This window comes from Equus caballus, chromosome 1 (assembly GCF_041296265.1).
Source record: "Equus caballus isolate H_3958 breed thoroughbred chromosome 1, TB-T2T, whole genome shotgun sequence".
In the NCBI taxonomy this organism is placed as follows: Eukaryota; Metazoa; Chordata; class Mammalia; order Perissodactyla; family Equidae; genus Equus; species Equus caballus.
The window spans coordinates 102,673,785-102,694,769 of NC_091684.1; the positions used below are offsets into that span (position 1 = coordinate 102,673,785).

Below are 20,985 nucleotides of genomic sequence, written 5' to 3' on the forward strand. Positions count from 1 at the left end.
GCTGGAGGCTTCCCACACAAAAACAGTTCCCACTGAATCTACTCCCTGACTTACGATAGCAAATAATACACTAGCACCCTTTCAAGGGCTCATCCCTCTGAGAGCCTGATTTTAAACTCTTGTGGAAGTAAGAAATTTAGAAATGATGTTAAAAGTTGAGGTTTCTCTTAATAGAAGTCAGATCTATTTTGCAGAATCCTCTGCAGGTGTAGGGCTATAGAAACTCTAGACATTTGCGGCTTGGCAACTGCAAAGTTCCGTTCTGCTTTTCTCCTCGCGGAGGCCAGAGAATGCTGGCCCGTTCTGTAATGGTAGGTGAGTTTTGCCAGAAAACTCACATACTTGTGGGTGGAGCCATTTGGGAGGCTAGAAGGATTTTTCAAAAGTCTGTGCAGGCCGAACAGCACAGGGACTTCCAAGGGGTGAAAAATAATACCTTGGGGGTTAGCAAATTTCCACTGTTTGTGGAGCCAAAGGTGCAGGTCTGGAAACACGGCAAGTAACTGGCCATCACAGGGGAGGGGAGCCTGAAGGCTGGATGAGCGTGTCCTGGGATGCTTTCCTTACACGTACCTTCACTGTGGTACCCAGAACAGCAGCAAGGCCTCCTCCCATTACCCTGGGCTCTCCGGATCAGGGCCTGGGCCAGATCCATCTTCAGTGGCTACAACTACAGGTACCCATTCAGAACTTGGAAACCAGAGAAATACACTTCTCCAGAGTTAAATCGATGCACAGTAGATCACAAAGGTGCAAAGTCACCTCAAGAGAGCAGATCTTAATTCTGAGGAGTTACCAGGGCTCTCTGAGAAACTGGTCAAAGCTATTCACACAGCACCCCCTGGCCCCCATAAAATGTCCACGTGTGCAGCCTATAATGTTGATCTCAGTTTGGGAATTCACGGGGCCAGGTTAAGACTTCAGAATCTGTGGCTTCAGGAGGCAGAATGGCCCGAGATGAAGGCAAGGTCAGACTGAAAGTCTTATTGCTATTAAAGAAAGAATGATTCCGTCAGAAAGTAGCTTTATCTGCTGTTGTAAGCAGAGCAGAAAGAGCCACTGAGGCACAGTTCGGTGACGCTCACCCAAGGCCAGTCCAGGATAGAGAGAGTCTGGGCCAGGGGACCTAGCCATTGCACTCCCCGACCTGGCTCTGCCTAGTGCAGGCTTTGTCTAGCTGGAGGCACATCTAACAACTTCAGCAAATCCCCTCTCTCTGACTCCGTCCTCACCAAGCAGCCACCTGACCAGGAGTAGCCTCTTGCACAGATCTGCCCACAGGGACCAAGTGCTCTGCTCTTGCCAACATGAGCACGCCCGCACACAGGGCAGGTCCCGCACAGTCCTCAGTCTTCGCTGGAAAGGAATAAGCTGGCATTCTGTTTTACACATTGGTCTCATGAGCTGGTGTGAGCTCACCCTCAAGAGATAGAGCCACCGTCAGCGTGCTGGAAAATCAGATTCTTAAGCCTGCCAGGCTGAGGTCTACGATGCCAAGATGCCAGCTGGCATCTCCTGGCGACACGGGGCTGGCTTTGTGCCCTCCCACTGGAAATGACGAGACTTACCTTTTACAGGACACCGGATTGTCACGTTTGCCTCCAGGGCTGCCTCCACGATGCCTCCGACCACAGCGGACAGATGGCTGCTCTCGGGTCTGGTGACGTTTCTTTCAACAGCCAAGATGACGGGCGCCTCTTAATTCAAGGGAAGCAGGAAAGTCCGTTAGGTTCAGGCCTTTGCTTTTGGTAAACCACGCGGCATCTGAGAAACCTTGTCAAGCTCTCCGAGAGCAGGCAGAGCCCTGGCTCTCTCTTTACCCCTCGTGGGGCTCCCTGGGGACTCGTACACACACAGCCTGGAGGTGCTCAGAGGATGGATGGGCCGACAGATGGATGCAATCAAAGAGAGAGCTACAAGGATGCATCGTAACAACCACGTACAGACTAGGAGGACGTGTTGGTTTTATAACCAAAACTGAGGATAAAGTCCTCTTTGATAATTTGAAAAAGAAGCAAGTCAGAAGTTCACAAGAAGCAAAGAAGGCATGCCAGGGCAGGAACAACGTCTTTGCAGGGCAGTCTTGGATGAGTTAAAGCAGGATGAAAACACACCAGGGCTTGGGACCCCCTGACTCCTTTTTTGGACAGAAAACTTGAAACAAACCTGCATACAACTTGCATGGAAAAAAATATTCATAAAAACAAGGTCACAAAGAATCAGGAACCCATTTAAGGAGTTTTATTTTCCCAGATTTTGAGAACCATGTACTTTTAACAGATTCCTTCAATAACTCACTCAGGAAATACACTCTGTGCCTGAGCTGACCAATGGGAAGACAGAGCTGGAAAACAGCCCCTCCTGGCCCCAAGTAGCTCATAAACTGGCGGGAGACAACATGACCATACAGGTGACGGGTATTGAGATAGAGAAAGGAGCTGGTCGCCCAGGGGTCTCTCAGTAGCATGTGAGGGTCGGGGAAGGCAACATCCCAAACAGGATGCCCACAGCGCATTCCTCTGCTGTGCAACTCCCTCCACGCTCAGTTTCCCTACTCCACAGTTAGCATGTGAGCTCCTGGAGGGAGAAGCCACATTTTTCTAACCTGTTTTATCAGCTAAACATAGTACATGAAAGAATAACGATATTTTAGCTAGCCGTTTGGTAACCATGAATTCTAGGGAAGAGAATTTAGGAACAATGATGCTTGGGTGACCCAGTGCTCCGCTCTCTCCTGGGATGCCTGGGGCCTGGAAAGCTGTCCCGAGACTGGAGAAGATAGGAACTCCTGGGCTGGGAGAGGACTGTAGCTGCCACAGCAGGTCCTCCGGCTCCAACTCTCCCAGGAATATGCATTGGTCTGGGAGGGACTTAAGGGAAACCTGGGAGCTGCCAGGGGGAATTCTATTCCTCCCAGGAATTCATCGGAATTGATGTTTTCTGCAAAGGAGCTGATGCTCACAAGCGGGAGCAACCCAGGAAGATCAAGGGACAGAAAGTCAAAGCCTGAAGGTCCTACACTGGGAACACAGCCGGGGGCGGGGGACTTAGAATTAAGCCAATCTAAGGATTGGTAGGTATGCCACTGGGAGGTGTATTTACCCCTTTAAGGGATAATTATTCTCTTCTGTTGGCTGGTGGCACTTTAAAAATGAAAAGTCTACCTTATCAACACTGCCAATTAAACCCTGCCTCATTAATTCTCGATTCTCAGGAAGCGAGCTCAACCTAGAGCAGCCGTTTTCCAAGGGTGGTCCTCAGGTCAACAGGACAACTTGGGCAGACGTTAAAACTGCAAATTCTTGGACCCCATGCCAAACCTGCTGAGTCACAATCTCTGGGAACGGGGTCTAGAAATCTGTGTTTTAACAAACTCCCCAGGTGATTGTGCTGCACACTAAAGTTTGAGAACTGCTGTTCTAGAGTTTAATGTTAAAAACAAAAACAAAACCGAAAACCAGGCATTGCCGGTTTCAACGACGGGCATTACCTGCATACAGCACGGAAGAGCTTTCCACATCAGAGCCGAGAGGATTAGCCACGGAGCATCCGTATACCCCTTCCTCTTCCTTCGTAGGCTTCTGTATCCGTATTTTTCCCATTCCATCCAAAATTATTCTGTAGAACAGTTAGAAAGAGGACGCATTCATGTAACACATTTATCTGCTCTGGGACCACAGTCAGTCCATCACAGAGAAAGAAGACCGCAAAATTATAGACTCAGGGCTCACGAGGATCCCAGAAGATGATCTTCTCAAGCACCCTGCCTCTGAGCAGAAAACTGCACAGACTGGAGAGTGGAGATCTTTCTTCTCGGCTTAAACTCGGAGAAATGGCAGAAATGGACTGTGCTTGGACATCTAGTCTTGCTAGCACACTTTGCAAGAGAGTAGCCCTTTGTGGATGGACTCACTGCTTAATCTACCACGTTAAAAAAAAAAGACGAACTAGCAAACTTTAGTTTGCTGGATTTTAAACCCTCATTTTCTGCCCAAATCCTTCCTGACAAACTGCAGGTGTGATTTTTCACTTGGGCTTTTCACACTGGCAGTAACTGGGCCTTTTGTGAACGCTGCCCGGCGATGGCCGTTGCCTCACCGTCGCTGGATGCAGAAGTCGGTGGAGGTAACAGCGCTGAGGCTGCATTGTGCATATGGGATTCTGGCTATGCTGTTAAGAATCTGGGCTAAACCTGTATGAGTTCCTGACGGTTTCCCAATTATCGATATTCATAAACAGCTGCATGTAAATACCAGTTCAAGAACCAGAGCTGGTCAGATGTATCCTGAACAGATGAGATTAGTCACGGAAATGAGAAACACTGCTTGTTCTGCTTTTATTTTAATTTTTTCTTAATGATTTGACACTGCTTCTAGACTGTCTGGATCAGTGGTCCCTATATTATGTTTTTCGCTGGCCCCCTCCCACTTTATAGATCTTAGCATCTGTAAAGTGGACCGCTCTGATCGATAAATACTATATGTATGCTTCTTCATGAATTGAGCTGGGCCACTTCTTCATTTCCTGTCACTTCACGTTGCTCCCCCTATGCTGCAGCCATAATGAACTTCTAACAGTTTCCAGAACATTCCATGATCTTTCATCACCCTTAGCTTTAGCATATGTTGTTCACTTTATTTGCAATGTCCTTCCCCCTCTTCTGGCAAACTCCAAGTTACTGAGTTCTGGATCAAAAGTAATTCCCCTGTGAAACTTTCCCCAACACTTGTAGAGTTATCTTCTGCCAGCTCTGGGCTCCTTCTGCTCTGGGTCATATGTTTATTTGATGAAATATCTATTTCTTCCTGCTAGATTGTGATCTTTTCAAGAGCAGGGACCAAATCTTATCCGCAGCTGTGCATTCTCTGCTTACTTAGCACAGCCACTTTTCTAGAGCAAAGTTGTCAAAAACCTTTGATGACTAAATGCGTGAATGATCAGAACAGAAGAGAATAATGGCGCAGAGTAAATAACACTGGGAGGATGGAAGCCCCATGCAAAACACACACATGAACTATGCAAAAGAGGGGGGAAATCAAAACAGCGGAATAGCCCAGAACAAAAACAGGAGTATGGCAGAGCCAGCTGTCAGTAGGGCTGGACTTTTCATGAAGGAATGGTCAATTCAGAACAAAAGTATAACTATAACTACACTTGCAAAATAAATAGACTAAAATATTTCCTTAAGCTATCTCACATATATGTCTGCATGACTTAGGCGTCCTCAAACGATTCCTTGTTTTATCCTATTTATCAGCACGGTGAGAAATCACTGAGGCTGGAAATGGTTGAGCACATGTGAAACTTATGGCCGGTGGAGCCACCCAGGAATCCAGTCCCTCAGCTGGGGAACCAGCAGGGAGCGTTCTGAGGGCTGTGACCTTGGCCTCTGCTGCGCAATCTTACTCTTAACTTGAAGTAACAAGAAAGCTGTTCTTTCCAGAGGCATCCTCTCCAGTGAATCCACCCACGGCTTTCCCTCCCTGGCTGAGATTTCTTACTCAGGGGGCATCCAGACGCTCTGCACGCCTACACAGCTTCCTCTCATTGGACAGAAGCTCTCAGAAACACAACTCCATTTCTGAATTACCTCTACTGAACATGTTGCAAGATTCAGAAACATGTATCTAAAGGTGAGAACCTCTCTTACATAAGGGAAATTAAACATAAACTGAACAAACTAATTATGTAGGTTTGAGGAAAAAAAATGGAAATAACAATGAATCTTACTCTTTTATTCTCTTAAAAAAATTAAAAACAAAAACTTTTTTTTTTGTTTTTGCTGAGGAGGATTGTTGCTGGAATCTTCCTCTTTTTGTTTGAGAAAGATTGTCCCTGAGCTAACATCTGTGCCAATCTCCCTCTATTTTGTATGCGGGACACTGCCATAGCATGGCTTGACGAGCAGTGCTAGGTCCACACCTGGGATTCAGAACCCATGGACCCCTGGCCACGCAAGCAGGGGGCGCAAACTTAACCACTATGCCACCGGGCTGGCCTCTAAAAACAAAAACTTTTAATAGCCATGTGGAATTGCTTCAACATCAAGTGGTTGAGCCTCAAAGCATGCAGAAACACGTTTGGGTAGGATGCACCATGTCAAAACCTCTTCTTTATATGACCTCCAGGAGTCTCAGCCTCAGAAACTCAGGCTAATTCCATTTGACCAAGTCAAAGTATTGAAAACCAGCTCCCTTCCACAAACGTGTGCTTAAACTGACCGAGCTCTCCCACATGCCCGTAGCACTTACATGGCCAGAGGTTAAGCAATCACTTCACATTTCTCAGCCTCTGTTTCCTTACAATTTATAAAGTGAGATCCTTGAGTGGGCCTCAAAGCGTGGCTCATGGACCCCCCAGGGGCCATGAAGTCAAAACTAAGGCATTCTTTGCCCTTGTCCCTGTGTTCACGTTGGTGCTGACAGTAAGAGCAGCCGTGGGAGAATGGCTGGCATCTCAGCAGGAACCGGGGCAGCGGCAGCAAAGTGGACCAGCAGTCACTGTTCTTGACCACCACACGTTCACAGGCAAAGCAAAAAATGCCGGTTTCCCTTAATGAAGCAGTAAAACTAACTAATTTCACTAAATCTCGACTCCTGAGAACATACGCTTTTAATATTCTGTATGACAAACAGGAAGCTCACGCACGGCCCTCTGCCGTGTGCCACGGTACTTTGGCACGGTTGTTTGAATTGCCGGCTCAACTAGCTGCTTGTTTCATCTTTACTTGAAAGAATGACTGACAGATAAACTATGATTATTGGACTTGGGTATTTCACAGATATTTCTTTAAATGAACAAAGATGAGCTGGTCAATTCAAGGAAAACAACGGACAGTATGTGTTGCCAATGATGAAATTTGAGCTTTCGAGTGAAAATTAGAGTTTTGGAAAAATTAGCGTTCTCCCTTGTGAGCTTGACAAGTTCCTAAAGCTCAAAGACCTTTCTGATGGGAGGGGTAGGGATAGTAAAGAATGTGCGTGTTTTTTATATTATATAATGAACTGTGTCAATATTTGGAAGATCTGTATAATTCAATGAACCAATATTTTCCAAGTGACCAAGATATGATGTTATATAATCTTGTGTAGGTCAAAGGTCCACTCAAAGTGTGAGATAAACCAAGAGATTTCATTGTAACAGAATATCAAAATTTCATTAATACGGTTTTAGACTCCACATTCCAACTAAGCTTTAAGAAACTACTTCTTGTCCAGTTTAGTTTAATATTAAAGAGCAATAGCCACAATTATCTGAAAAGGCTATTAAAATAGTTCTTCTTTTTCAAACTAACATATTCATGAGGCCAGATTTTCTCTATAAACTTCAACTGAAACAACATATCATGACAGATTGAATGTAGAAGCATTTATGAGACTCTAGCTATATTTTATTAAGCCAGACATTAAAGAGATTTGCAAAGATGTAAAACGATGCCATTGTTATCAGTAATTTATTTTAAAATATTGCTTTTCAAAAATTTTTATTTATGTGAACATGTAATGAACTTATTACTGTTATTTCTAAATGGATTAATGAACAGATATTTTAATGTTTCTTGGTTTTAACTTCTACTATGGTGAGCATCAACAGATGTAACTCACATTAACAAAAGCTCTTTGGGCTCCTCGATCATTTGTTACGTTTAAATGGGTCTCAAGACCAAAAGATTTGAGAACTGCGAAGCTAGTTGATCTGGAAGGTTTATTCCACTTCTAAAACTTCATTACCCTCTTGTGTTCAGAGTTCCAGGGCAAAAAAATAAAGTTATATTTGTTCTACTTTTTCATTCTAAGACATAGCCTAACAATCTATTATAAAAAATTGACTCTTACCTAGATTTCTTCTGACACATCACATATTAGGCTCAATGCACAAAAGACCTGATAAAAATAAAACTTGCATTTTTACACTACCTTATGGTCTGCAAAACCATTTAACATCTGCTGTTTTGTTTGTGTCTCTTAACAATGCCTAGAGGCAGCCAAGGTGCAGCTCGAGTTCTTAAATGCAAATTTTGAAAAAGCAAAATGTCTACAGTCCTATGTGTAGAGACAGCAAGATCTGGAGACAGCGGAGAATGCAAAAGTGAATTAATATTTCCGTCATTCCCTGTTGTTTATGTAAAATGAATGAAATGTGATGTTTTTGCACTGACATAGAGATCACAATAAAATAATATATGACAATATTGTGTTTTGAACATCTCAAAAAACTTTGATCCTTATTATCTTACTTTTGGATTTAATGACGTAAAAAATTGCATGATACAGAAAATTACTTCAGCTCCCCAATCTTTCTACCAACGCTATTATATCTGTGATAGTCAAACATCACTGGCAGTGTTCAAGAAGTAGGGTCCCTGGTTCTGACCGGCCATGAATTAGTCATGGGATTCTATTTCTCAATGACCTCACTAGAAAATTATTAGCCCCTGACCTGCCAGACTCCCAGGGCTGATGTGAGCTCAGATGAGAGAGCACATCTCCTAGATGTGGAAGGCACCGTAAATTCTGATGGGCAGGTCCTACATAATGTAGGGTTACGGCAAGTGTGCCTACTTCCTTAACGGCCTTATATTGATTTTATTTTTCAATGTCAAGTGCTCTGCAAAGAGAGAGTCTATACATGCTTAAACTCAGTCTTACTGTATCCAGTGTCGTGTCACACCTACACGGCAGTGAATGGATGGGATGGTTTAATTTTTCAAATTCCAATGCATATGTGAAAAACACATCCTGACATTTTCAAGTTTCTTCCCTAAAGAATCTTGTTGGAAACACATTCTTAGGAGAAGGAATTCGAAAATTTTTTCAAGAAAACTGGAATAACCATTAAGAAAGTATCACAAAGTGAACACTGTAGTCTTATTTTACTTACTTTTCCGAGGGTTGTAACAACGCTCCATCCTTGGTCCAGGTATATGTGGCCTCACTGGGGGTAAGAAGCTCACACAGTATATTCACGACCTCGGTCCTTTTCGTAATGTACACTGTGTTTCCAATCCTTGAATTTACTGTTTTATTAAAGGAAATCGAGGTGGGTTGGCTTTGCCTCACGAGAATGGGGCCCTTTGGCTTGAAAGTCAGCTTGCCTGAGTTTCTCGCATTTGAGCTTTGGGGCACACTTCCTGTTTCCCCCCTTAGCTGAGCTGCAGGGAGCTCCTCTTCCCGGATGCCCCTCCACTGCGTGTGTGCCAGCTGCATCTTGGCTAACTCGGCCACCAGCTGGTAGATCACCTGGGACGCCAGGTCGTCACTAACCTCCCCGGTTTCCATGAGCTGACTCATGTTTCTGATCAGTTCATCAAACTGGGCCACGTCCACACTGTACGCTCCTTGCTTGACAGCGGCTTCGAACTGCTTATTCTTAAGCTCCCAGGAGTTGGTGTTTCCTGCAGAGCTGCTGCAGGGGCCCAGCAGAGCTCTCAAGAAAGGCTGCTTATTCACTTGCCCGTCGTCCAGATAAAGCTCATTTTTGGTACTCCACATTTGCCTCATTTTATGCCATGCAGCTCCCCAACTATTGGCCTCATTGTGGTCCATCCCAGGACGTTCCCCCAGGTGCTCCCTGAGGGCTGGGGGTGCAATGAGCCGGTTGTCGGTGCCGATGAGCTTGAGGACAACTGTCTCTTGTGCAGAGCCCGCGATGCACCGGTACATGCCGATGTCCGGGGCCGCGAGACTGTGGATTTTTAGCGAGCCTGACTTGGTGATGCCGAGGCCCTTGGAGTTCTGCAGACAACGACCATCCTTCTCCCACTGGATCAGAGACTTCTGGAATCGTCGCACTGGGCACTTAATAATCACGGAGGTGTTGGGCAGCAAATAGGCTCGGCTGCCGACGGTCAGGTTAATGCGCTTCTCTTCCCGCGTCTGAATGTAGACCCTCTGGACCCCGAGGATTCGAGGACCCTGCTCACCAAGCTTCAGCTTCGTCTCTGGTCTCATTTCTGCAGGAAAAGGAGAAAGAAAAGAAACGCGGGCAAATACCTCAATGATAAAAAATTTTTGACAGTAATATTCCAAGGCCGATACAAGTCAACAAATTTATGTTTTTTCCTCCCTCAAAACATTTGAGAATTAAAATACGAATAACGGTGCACATCCATAGATGGGGGTACATTTCACAACTATCTAGTAGTTTAAAAGCAGCAAACAATGCAGGTTTGACTGACTTGCATGAAAACACGCAAATTACTTTACAAAGCCCTGGTTTGGGGAGGCAGGAGGTTAAAGGATTAATGTTTCCATGTTGGGCCTCCACCGTCTGGCAGGGAGGCCCTTGGAAGCTAGTATGACTTGGCCATGGGTACCCCAAACCCGAGGGAGGAAGCGAGAGTGAGGACGTGAGTGAGTGCGTTTGAAGGATCTGAATCAGAGGGTGCAGTTGGCCAGCTGCAGCCAACAGCCCAAGCAGGTCAGCTAAACTAGCCTGGGGCCCTGAAGAAGCGAGTGATGGAAGAAGAAAAGGTAGGACAGGCACTTTGAAGCCAGACGGATCTGAGTCTGAATCTTAGCTCCGCCTCTTGGACAAGCTGTTTCACCTCTCTGGGCCTCAGCTTTCTCACCTATAAAATGTGGGTAAGGCCGGTACCTGCCTCAGAGGAATATGAAAGTCAGGCTGGATCCCTGATATCAGGTGCACAGCACAGGAGCAGGCACATAAGAAGCTCCCATGTAGGATGGTTGTCAGCTGACAGGTGCAGCCAGCCAGGACCAGGGCAATCAGAGACGGGGCTGGCTCTAACTTATTCCTGGGCATCAGCTCCCATTAACGGGCTAGGGCTGAAGACGGTGCTCCTCAGGTCCTGTCCCAGAGAGAAGCAGTTCTCTCCCTGGTTCACCTGTGAGAAGGCCTCTCCATGTTCTGGGGTGATTCTGAAATGAGGTGGGGCGTGACGTGGGTGGGAGTCTGGTTCCTCTTTGAAGATGTACTTAGGTCTACACCCTAGATTGATCGAATGGGCAGAGATGGTATTCAAAACACAGTGCACATGGCCAACCAGACGTGGGCATGATCAACCAGAACACACACTGGCTGTGGCCCTGGAGCAGGGCCCTGCTGTAACACGGCTGCTCCAAACGTCCCCCCGTAGTTGTTAGATTATGGGGAGGTCGGACGGCTCCTGGTAGAGGGGCCCAAGCAGCTGGGAGACAGTCTTGGGGTTCAGGCAGAGGCAATTTACTAACCACTTGGGAAGTATTTCCGTATTGTAACAACCAGTATGGACATACCGGTGTGTAGGGGCTCAAAATCAACTCTAAAGCAGTGCTTCTCAAACTCTGCTATGCATCAGAAACACCTGTTATCATTATGAGTTTTTAATCTCAATGCCCTGGGTGACATCCTCAGAAATTCTGATTTATGGGGTGCAGCCCGGGCATCAGAATTTTTACAAGCTCCCAGGCGACTGAAATGCGGGAACCACCGCCCCAGTGCGTACCACTGGATGAAACCAAAGCAGCAGAGAAAGGGGTCCCCAACTCAGCGTCTCTTTACTCAAAGACGATTTGACGGGATGCTGCTGGTCAAGGGGGAAGGGGAAGGAAGCAACAGGATCTGTGTTTTCCGTGCGAACCCTGCCAGAATCTTTACAACACGCAGTGTCCTCTCTAAGAAGATCGTAGGGGGATTTCTTTCTGGTCTTGGCATCAGGAATCATTACACTTTACTCTGAGTGATTAGTTCATTTCCTAGCTAATGATCACTGAACTGTGTAATCCACCAGGTTGACTTTTTCGAGATACCTGTTATGTTGGCAAGTGGAGAGCCAAATTAGTGCCCAGACGTGGCAGGAGTGCAAAATTCAAGACAGAATCATGCATTAGCCTTGTTTGTTTTCCTTTTTTATTCCTCACCTGCTTCCACTTTTACTTATCTGGTTGCATTTTATGAATACTTATAAGTGGCTTATTGTTGTCACAAGGCAGACATACGTATCTGTATACATAAGAATACATATACATGACATCTACAGATAAGTATATTTATCTATATATATATCTCTTACTATTACTATTTAAAAGGATCCAGTTTGACACCCTGTCTGGTCATTGGTCCCTGGGTGGTGGATAATGGGAAAGATGGATGTGCACATGGATGGCTTTGAAACTCATCTTCCAAATCAGAATACAAATTGGGTCAAAGTTAGATTTTTGAATTTGCCCAACTGAGGAATGCGTGGAGACAGACCACTGCAGGGTAGGCCTGGCTGCTAAGAAGGAGGTCGTAGCTTGGATGTTTCTGCTCTTACCGGGATGGTGCACAGGCCCACGTGGAGAGTGAGGCACACTCATCTAGCTGGATGGCTCAGGCTAGGAATGATCTGAGGCTGGTATAAGCCCACACAGCATGATGCCCTGCAAGCAACCCTGGAGATGGGTCCTAATAATCTCCAGGTCCACTGGTAGCTAGCTGTCCCTCAGCTGAGCCTGGGGCTTCCAGTAGATGGGACCCTGACTCCTTCCAGGGCAGGCTGGGAATTATGCAGGAGGGAGGCAAGGTTCAAGCTTGGTGAAGGAGCTGCCCAAGTGGCTGAGTGAGCCCACGAGAAGCCCAGCTGCCCTCTGACCGCAGGCCCGTTTGTTGCAGGTGGGCCCTGTGGCCCCGGCTGGCTCCATTCGCAACCCCGCCTTAGCAACTGCTCACGCTGGGTCAGTGCAGCTCAGTTAGCAGGTGCGCCTCGGGAGTGATCCGGGATTCAGGCTCTGCCAGGCTGCTGGGTGCCACAGCTCAAGCCAGCTCCTCTCTTGGGACTCCTGTGCGTTCCTTCAGGGCAGTGCCTGGAGCATGGCATCACTGGACACAGTTCTTGGGCAAGAAACTGGTCTGGTTTGGGGTGACTGCCTCCTCCTGCATCTGGATATGACGCCAAATTTGGCCCCAACATGGGCCAAATCAATTAGGCACAGGGGTCATCCACTCTGCAGAGAGTGGCCAGGTGCTTATGCCTTCTTCCTTGAGGGGCTGTGGGGCTGTGCACGGGGCCGCCCCATCCCTCCACCTCTCCCACTGTGCTGCATGTAAGAAATGCCCCATGTTTGGCTTTTCTAGAAAATAAAAAGATATTTCTTCTGGATGTTCTCCTTCTGGGCCTCTGTGCCAGTCTGCCATACCCAATAAAGGCCAGCTCTCGGTGCCCGAGGCTGTTTGCAGCACTTGTCTTGGCTCCTTGCTTGCTCGTGTCCTGCGTTAACTCCAGTCATTACCCCTGCCATGACTCTAAGTCTTGACGCCACGCCAGGTTTCTGCCCCAAGCCATCTGGGCTGGATATTTACACTTGGTCTCGCCAGCATTTGACTCTTGCCACTCCCAAACGGGCTTTGGCCCGGGACACAGCCTCTAAGCCTTCCTATTCCCCCAGTCCCCTCAGAATGCTGCCCTGGATGTGGCTGCTCAGCCGGCGCCGGTTCCATTCCTTCCACTAGCGCTGAAGATCTGACAGGCTCATCTGGAACTTGGTCAAGAACCCGGGCAGTTTGTCTGGATTCTCTTCTGGCTTCTCCAAGGATAGGAACACAGGGAGCTGAGAGGAGGCTGTCAGGGATGCTGTGGGACTTGCTAAATGAGCTCTGAAGGCCCCTGAGATGCCAAGGAAGACTGACAACCAGCCTGAAAGAAGGGCTTCCAGTTACTTGCTTCTAATGCACTTTTCAACCAAATGCAGCCCGGCTTCCGCTCGTAGCACCCCACTAAAAACTCTCTGGAAAAGGTCACCAATGGCTCCTTAGTGACAAATTCAATGACCTCCCTGCAGTATTCTTACTTGACCCATGGAGGACATCTGGCACCCTTCGTCACTCACTTCATGAACAGGTCTCTCCTAAGTTTTTCTAACCCTTCTCCTGGTCCTTTTTGACTAAGTTCTTGGCCAGTACCCTATGAGCCATTGCTACCCCTCAGGTGTCAGTGCTTGGCCACTTTCTCTCTTTCTCTCCTTCTTGTTCTAAACTTGTCCTTGGATGATCTTGTAGTTTTAACTAACAACTCAAGATTGATGTCGCCCAAGGTTATCTGTCTAGCCCAGACCTCTCTCTGGAGCTCCAGACCTAATGGGCCACCGCTTACTAGAAATCTCTTCCTGGTACCTCAAGTTTAAAATATTATAATCTAAACACATTATCTCTGCCCCTCCCCACCCCATCCAAATTATCCTCCTCTTCCTATTTGTCTAAGTTAATGGCATCACGTCCCACCAGTTTCCTCAAGCCAGAAACCAGAGTGATCCTCTCAATTCCTCCCCATCCAGTGGTCTGCTTGCCCTACTCTCACTGACTCGCAGGTCAGTGAGAGTGTTAGTATCTATTCCCAACTCTGCATTCAATGATGTCACATGGGTAGCCAGAAATTGACCACGATGGGAGTATTTACATCACAGAAATCAACAAAGGTAACAAATGACAGCTACTCTGTCTCCTCACCACCCCCTTTACCCACATACAAGATAGACAAAGATTGGCAACAGCTGTTAGCTCAGGGTCAATCTTCTTCAGCAAAAAAAAAGAAAGAAAGAAAGAAAAAGAAAAATGAAGCACATCTTAAAAAAAAAAAAACTTTACAAGCACACCACTGTCCCTGCCCTTCAGCTCTCAACTCTAGTCAGGCATCAGGTCCTTAGATTAGACATAGGAATCATTCATCTTCACGGCTTCTATCCTCACGCTCTCTCACCTAGATAGCGCCATATCCCCTTACCTGGACTCCCTGTCTGCACTCTCATATTTATTCACTACATCTATAGAGTTGTCAGAGTAAGTAAACCCAAATGGAATCTGATCATGTCATTTCCTTCTTGGATAAAATGCAGACTCCTGAGCAAGGAGTTCATGATGCTCTGCAGCTGACTTCTCAAGCGTCCTCTTTTGTCACAACCCATCTTGAACCCATGTGCTCATCCTCTGGAATTGCTTGCCACTCGTTTGACACTGCCTCCCTTTGTCCATGCTGCTCTCTTCTCCCAGATTCTCCTGTATCCTCTCCCACGTGGGCCTGCTGAACCACCACTCATCTTCCAGAACTCCGCTCAAAGATTCCTCCTTCGTGAAACTTTTCCTCACCTCTCCCAGCGGCCCTGCCCACTGCCTTCTGCGTCCCTATGATGGCACTCCTGGCACTTGCCTGATCTTGTTTATGTATATTTCTCCCCCACTGGACTATGAGCTCTTAGAGACAGCAGAATGTATCTTTTTCCTTTTGTATCATAACATCTACAACAGAGTAGCACTTGATGAATGACTGCTGAAAGAACTAACACGGAAGTGGCATCTGACTTGAAACACGTTACATGCCCAGGCACGAAGATCATCTCTGTCCTTAGGGCACAGCATAGCGAGGGTACGTAGTAAATTCATACTGTTTATCGGATGAAGAAACGAACGAACTCCTGAATGAATAAAAGAAAAAGTCGCATGTATGCCTTTGGATGCAGCAGAGGTGATGCAAGCCCTGGCGAGGTGGGCCTCTGCCTGGCTGGGTTTCCCAGGCTGCAGCTACATGAGGCACGGATGGGTGGTACTGGAAGCTGAGAAGGCAACAGAAGAGTAGAAGCAGGGGAGGCCACATCCTATTATAAAGAACACGGGGTGAGGAGGAGGCTGGGAGAGCTAACAGGACAGATCCCAGGCTGGTAGAAGGAGGGAGATCGAGGGATGGAGAGAAGCCAGTGGGCTGGAGACCACCCTCGGAACACGACGAGCCATGCTCTTCTTGACATTCCAATCACATAGTACACGCCTCACTGCCTCCCCTCCCTCAACTAGCTTGACCTCAGTGGTCAGCAAGAAATAAAAATTCTTCACCAAAACTCAGAGAACCCTAAAAAACAGGAGCCACATTTTAAAAAATCTAAAATAGAAAATGACATTGCTTGGGCTGGCCCAGTGGCGCAGCGGTTAAGTTCACACATTCCGCTTCAGCAGCCTGGAGTTCGCCGGTTCAGATCCCGGGTGTGCACATGGCACCGCTTGGTAAGCCATGCTGTGGCAGGCGTCCTACATATAAAAGTGGAGGAAGATGGGCGTGGATTAGCTCAGGGCCAGTCTTCCTCAGTAAAAAAAGAGGAGGATTGGCGGCAAATGTTAGCTCAGGGCTAATCTTCCTAAAAAAAAAAAAAAGGAAAAAGACATTTCTGTTATCCTTTCTTTTTTTTCAGATACCTGATTGGGAACCAAGACAGGTAGACTTCTAATAGCAATTTGAGGATGATCCTAGTCTGACCGATTTGAAAAGCAAGTCTCTGGGTATGATTCCTTATGATAAGCACTTGGGGAGCCCATATGGAAAAACAGTCCAGAGCTACTGTGTACCTACCGCAGGCAAGCTCATATCCAAATGGGCCAAAGACAATACCAGTTACTCTATTGCATTTTATCCTGTCCTAAAGCTGTAATAGGAATTAGAGGGAGGTGGTGATGACATTAAGAATAACTAAGGGTCGGCCCCATGGCCAAGTGGTTGGGTTTGCATGCTCCACTTCGGCAGCCCAGGGTTTCCCTGGTTGGGATCCTGGGTGTGGACATGGCACCACTCATCAGGCCATGCTGAGGCGGCGTCCCACATGCCACAACTAGAAGGACCCACAACTAAAAATACACAACTATGTACTGGAGGGCTTTGGGGAGAAGAAGAAGAAAGAAAAAAAGAGAAGATTGGCAACAGATGTTAGTTCAGGTGCCAATCTTAAAAAAAAAAAAAAAAGAATAACTAACACTTTCAAGCTGTTAGTATGTGCCTTGCACTGTTTCTAAGCGCCCTGTAGGGCTGTACTCGGAGTGGATGGTGCACCACTGGCCCCTAGGGGAGCTCGAGGCACCTCTCCCAACTGCCCTCGACCTCACTGACCCCAATGACTCCACTGACCCCACTGGACATCAAAATGAAGATCAAGAAAATTCACTCCTTCACAGAGGATGGGTTTTACTTCAACCCAAGGCACCAATGAGGACACATTTCTGGAAGGGGAGCCTTGAAGGGGAATAAAGGTCACAGCACAACCAGGCTTGGTTTTTCTTGTCTTTGCGTACCCTCCCATAATGGAGAATTGAGGCCTATAAGGAAGACCACACATTTCCAGTCCAGTGCGCAGAGTGGGGAGATGTGAAGTGAAGGAGAGAGGAAAGTCAGAAGGACACAACACCAGATAGCCTCGATGCTCCTAGTGGGATAAAAGACAAGTTCATCGACAGAGAGATGGGAACTCTGGGTCAGTGCAGTAGTCATGAAATAGCTGCCATGGTGACTTTCTAGTGAATTCCTAGCAACTAGGGAAAAAACACACAACTGCCCAGCTAAGTTCAGACAGTGTCAGCGTGAAGTGTGCCTGACCCGCATGGGGATATTGTTTCCTTTACGAAACCCAAGTAGCTCAGGCCAGGGAACCAAAAACAAACAAAACTCACCTGAAAAGTGACACCAGGGCTGAAGGTGAGCAGGGTGATCAAGGCAGTGGGTCAAGGAAGGGCATAGAGACCTGGCTATAGAGCTGGTTAAGCGGGTGACTAGGCAATGCCAGCTAAGAGGACTGGTTTGTGGTGCAAGAGCAGAAAGCCTGGGGACAATGGGGATGGAAGAAGCAGAGGTCACAGGGAGGCATTAACTAAGCAGGAGTGAGATGTAGGGGAGGGGGCAGTGGAAGAGCAGGAAGCTATTTCTGAGAGCTGAGCAATGAAGAAGTCTAAGGTGTCACCATGCCACGGTGATGGGGGTCGGTGACATTGGTGATGTTGCGAAACTGGGGTATCAGGGCATTAGAAAGGTATCAACATATACGTTGGTTGCCCTGGATGTTGGCAAATGTTGGAAGAATGGACTGGGTGGTGGAATGTCCTGGAGGAAGGCAGAAAGTGTCCTGTGGGTCTGTACATGATGCCTTTGAAGGTGTGATGAGGGCAGGCTAAGTGCTGAGGTTGTGACGACAGTGGGAAAATGGTGCAGAGACGGCAGGGGTAGGGAGGGTGGAGGAATACCACGCTCATCACGTGGTTCAGCGGTGGAGAGAAGAGGATGCCATACGAGAGTGCAGAGGGAGAAGCCAAATTTCAGCAGCAAGGGCCATTGATCAAGGTGATGGCACGAGGCCAGGCTACAGCTGAAGTGGAGGCCCAGCTTGGGGGGACATGGCTGTGCTGGGAGCACGCATTCCTGTCCCTTGTCTGCTTCCATGACCTGCGTGTTTGGCAAGCTGGGGAACGGGCTGGGGTAAAGAAGAAATATTACTTTTGTGTTGTCTTTTTTTGTTCCCAAAATTTATAATTTGATTCTGCTCTTCACTGGACGCCATAATAATTTATAATTTCGTCTTGTACCACATTGCATGCCCTAATAATCAGGATGCATTCCCACATGTTATTCTGTTATTATTTTAGAGGAAGCTGCCAGTCTTACTTTAATTTCATTCTCCTCCAAGGCACTTTATGTTCCAGCCACATTGCCATGCAACCATCCGCAAGGAATAAGAATCACATAGATAACCAGCTGGAAGCACGATGCTGCGCCATGTGCCACAGACATTCTGGAATTCCTGGACACTATAAAACTGGAAATCTCAAATTTTTGGAATCTCAAGATTTTGAAAGTTTGTTCTCAAAGAATTCCTAGGAAACAAAAGCTAATGTCGTCCGTGAATCAGCATAGAGAGGTGGCTGAGGGCATGGGCTCAGGAATCAGACAGACTTGTGGTCAAACAGGCCAAGGGGTCCAGTTGGCAGCTACCGAGACCTGGGCAAGGCTCAGGTCTTCTCTGAGTCCTGGCTCCCTCATCTCTACAGGGGGATAATGTCTGTCTCACAGTGCTGCTGGGACTAAGTGAGATAATGCATGCAGGGGACTCCATACAGTGAGTGCTCCATAAATGCTATTACTTAATTCACTTATTTATTTTTAATTTTGCTTTTTTGCTTTTCCTGTGAGGAAGATTGGCCCTGAGGTAACATCTGCTTTCAATCTTCCTCTGTTTTATTTTTTTCTCCCCAAAGCCCCAGGACATAGGTGTGTATTCTAGTTGTAAGTCATTCTAGTTCCTCAATGTGGGATGCCGCCTCAGCATCGCTTGACGAGTGGTGTGTAGGGCCACACCCAGGATCCAAACTGGCAAAACCCTGCGCCACTGAAGCAGAGCGTGCAAGCTTAACCACTTGGGCACAGGGCCAGCCCCACTATTACTTTATTTTAAAGAAAACTTACTACTCTTTTTGTTTTGTCTTGTGAGCTTCTCGAGGAAAGTTGGTGCACAAATTATAAATTTAGATATATATTTCTTTTCCTAAGCAGCATTAAAATCATAGTTATTTGCCAATTTTTTCCTTACCATAAGCTCAGTACCTGAGGTAATTATTGCTGTTTTTCAGGTGAATAATTAAAGACAGCGGAAAAAAAAAAGCAGGAAAGAGACCCAGAAGCTGTGCTTTTCCGGCGTGCTTGTTCCCCACGCCTCCTCCCACCTCCCACCACAGCTCTGCTGCCTTATCGTCACCTGCTGCAGGGGCAGCCCCCAACCCATCTGCTGTCACCCTCCTACACGGAACATGCATATGCACGTGTAAACATAGGTGCTCTCACGCACGCTGGAAAGACAGACGAATGCCACACGCATGTTAGCTTCTGGATCTAGTGAAATCATACTAATAACTCTGTATACTAAGCTTATCGTTTATAATTAATTGAAGAAGTGTCCATTTGCCATTTCTTAAAACCAAAGGTATTTCATGTCTTCATCCTTGCTGGTTTTAGATTATACACAAGATACTTGAATACTTAAAAACACTTAGCTCTGCCACTTTTGATAGAATGAACCCAAATATGTCATTAGCAAAGTAAACTAGCAAGTATTTCAGCTTAACTTCTACAAGGAACACTCATGAAGTCTAAGTGGAAGACATCATGGTAAAGTGAAGGACATAAGGAAGTGTAAATCCACGTGAGGAAATCTAAAAGACGCACTTGTTAAGTGGTGGAGATTTCGTAAAACGGACTTTTCTTAGAACTACACCTTGGTCTTGAACATTATACTGTTTGCTGCTTAAAACAATTCTGAGTTCTCCTTGGTTTGCTTTACCCACAGATTAGAAACACGTTGCTATACGGAAAATGAAGCCGTCGGGACAAGAGGAACAGAATCGGCATGTCCGGAGAGGCACGGACTTCTCATACTTACCACTGCACACAGGCATCTGGCAAGATCTTACAAGAGGGGGCCGCGGAAGGTGTCTGCACGTCATCTCGCTGAGGGGGGCGCGCCGGCCCTTGGCTGTCAGCCTTTGACACACCTGCTTTCTTCGCTGGGTTCCAACACCACAACTGACAGAACACTGCAATGAGAATCGTGCAACAGAGTCAAGTGGAGCATCAGCAGACAAACGCAGCCAACAACAGTGCAGTCTCAGATGGCGAGACGAGAGGGAACTGTATGGATGGGCGTGCCAATAAGTAAGCCACTTCCTAGGCTCGAACATCTTTTAGGATATGGAGAGTTTCGTTCTCCTCTCCCCTTCCCTCCCCTGCCCTACCTTCCTCCTTTCTTCTTCCCTTTCACTCTTTTGTTTTTTCCCTCCCTCCCTCCCTTCCTTCCTTCTTTCTGAGATAGTAATTAATTTCTAGTAATTTATTTTCACAGGGTTTTTTTGACCTTGTAATTGATGTCTTATTTTTTAGCTATTTACTTATATAGCAAGATGACTTTGCTTTTTTAAAAAAACAATACAGGGGCCGGCCCGGTGGCACAGCAGTTAAGTTCGCATGTTCTGCTTTGGCGGCCTGGGGTTCGCTGGTTTGGATCTTGATGCCGACCTACACCCCGCCTATCAAGCCATGCTGTGGCAGGCGTTCCCACATATAAAGTAGAGGAAGATGGGCATGGATGTTAGCTCAGGGCCAGTCTTCCTCAGCAAAAAGAGGAGGATTGGCAGCAGATGTTAGCTCAGGGCTAATTGTCCTCAAAAAAAAAAAAAAAGGAATATATACCCATGACCAAGAATTCAAGAAATAGA

At 46.7% G+C, this 20,985-nt stretch overlaps 1 protein-coding gene across 5 annotated transcripts in view; it reads right to left on the bottom strand.

Annotated features, from left to right (window-relative positions):
* The window catches only part of SH3GL3 (SH3 domain containing GRB2 like 3, endophilin A3), a 320,477-nt gene that overhangs the window by 51,625 nt on the left and 247,867 nt on the right, over window positions 1-20,985 (bottom strand). For all 5 annotated transcript variants that reach the window (XR_011424088.1, XM_070230150.1, XM_023649368.2 and 2 more), the window contains exons 20-23: window positions 20,154-20,307; window positions 8,881-9,952; window positions 3,491-3,618; window positions 1,569-1,697 (exon numbers count right to left, since the gene is read on the bottom strand). Coding sequence is in view for 4 of the 5 variants with exons in the window: in XM_070230150.1 (XP_070086251.1) it covers window positions 1,569-1,697; window positions 3,491-3,618; window positions 8,881-9,952; window positions 20,154-20,307 (1,483 nt within the window). In the remaining variant the exon portion in view is untranslated. The remainder of the gene's footprint in view (window positions 1-1,568; window positions 1,698-3,490; window positions 3,619-8,880; window positions 9,953-20,153; window positions 20,308-20,985) is intronic.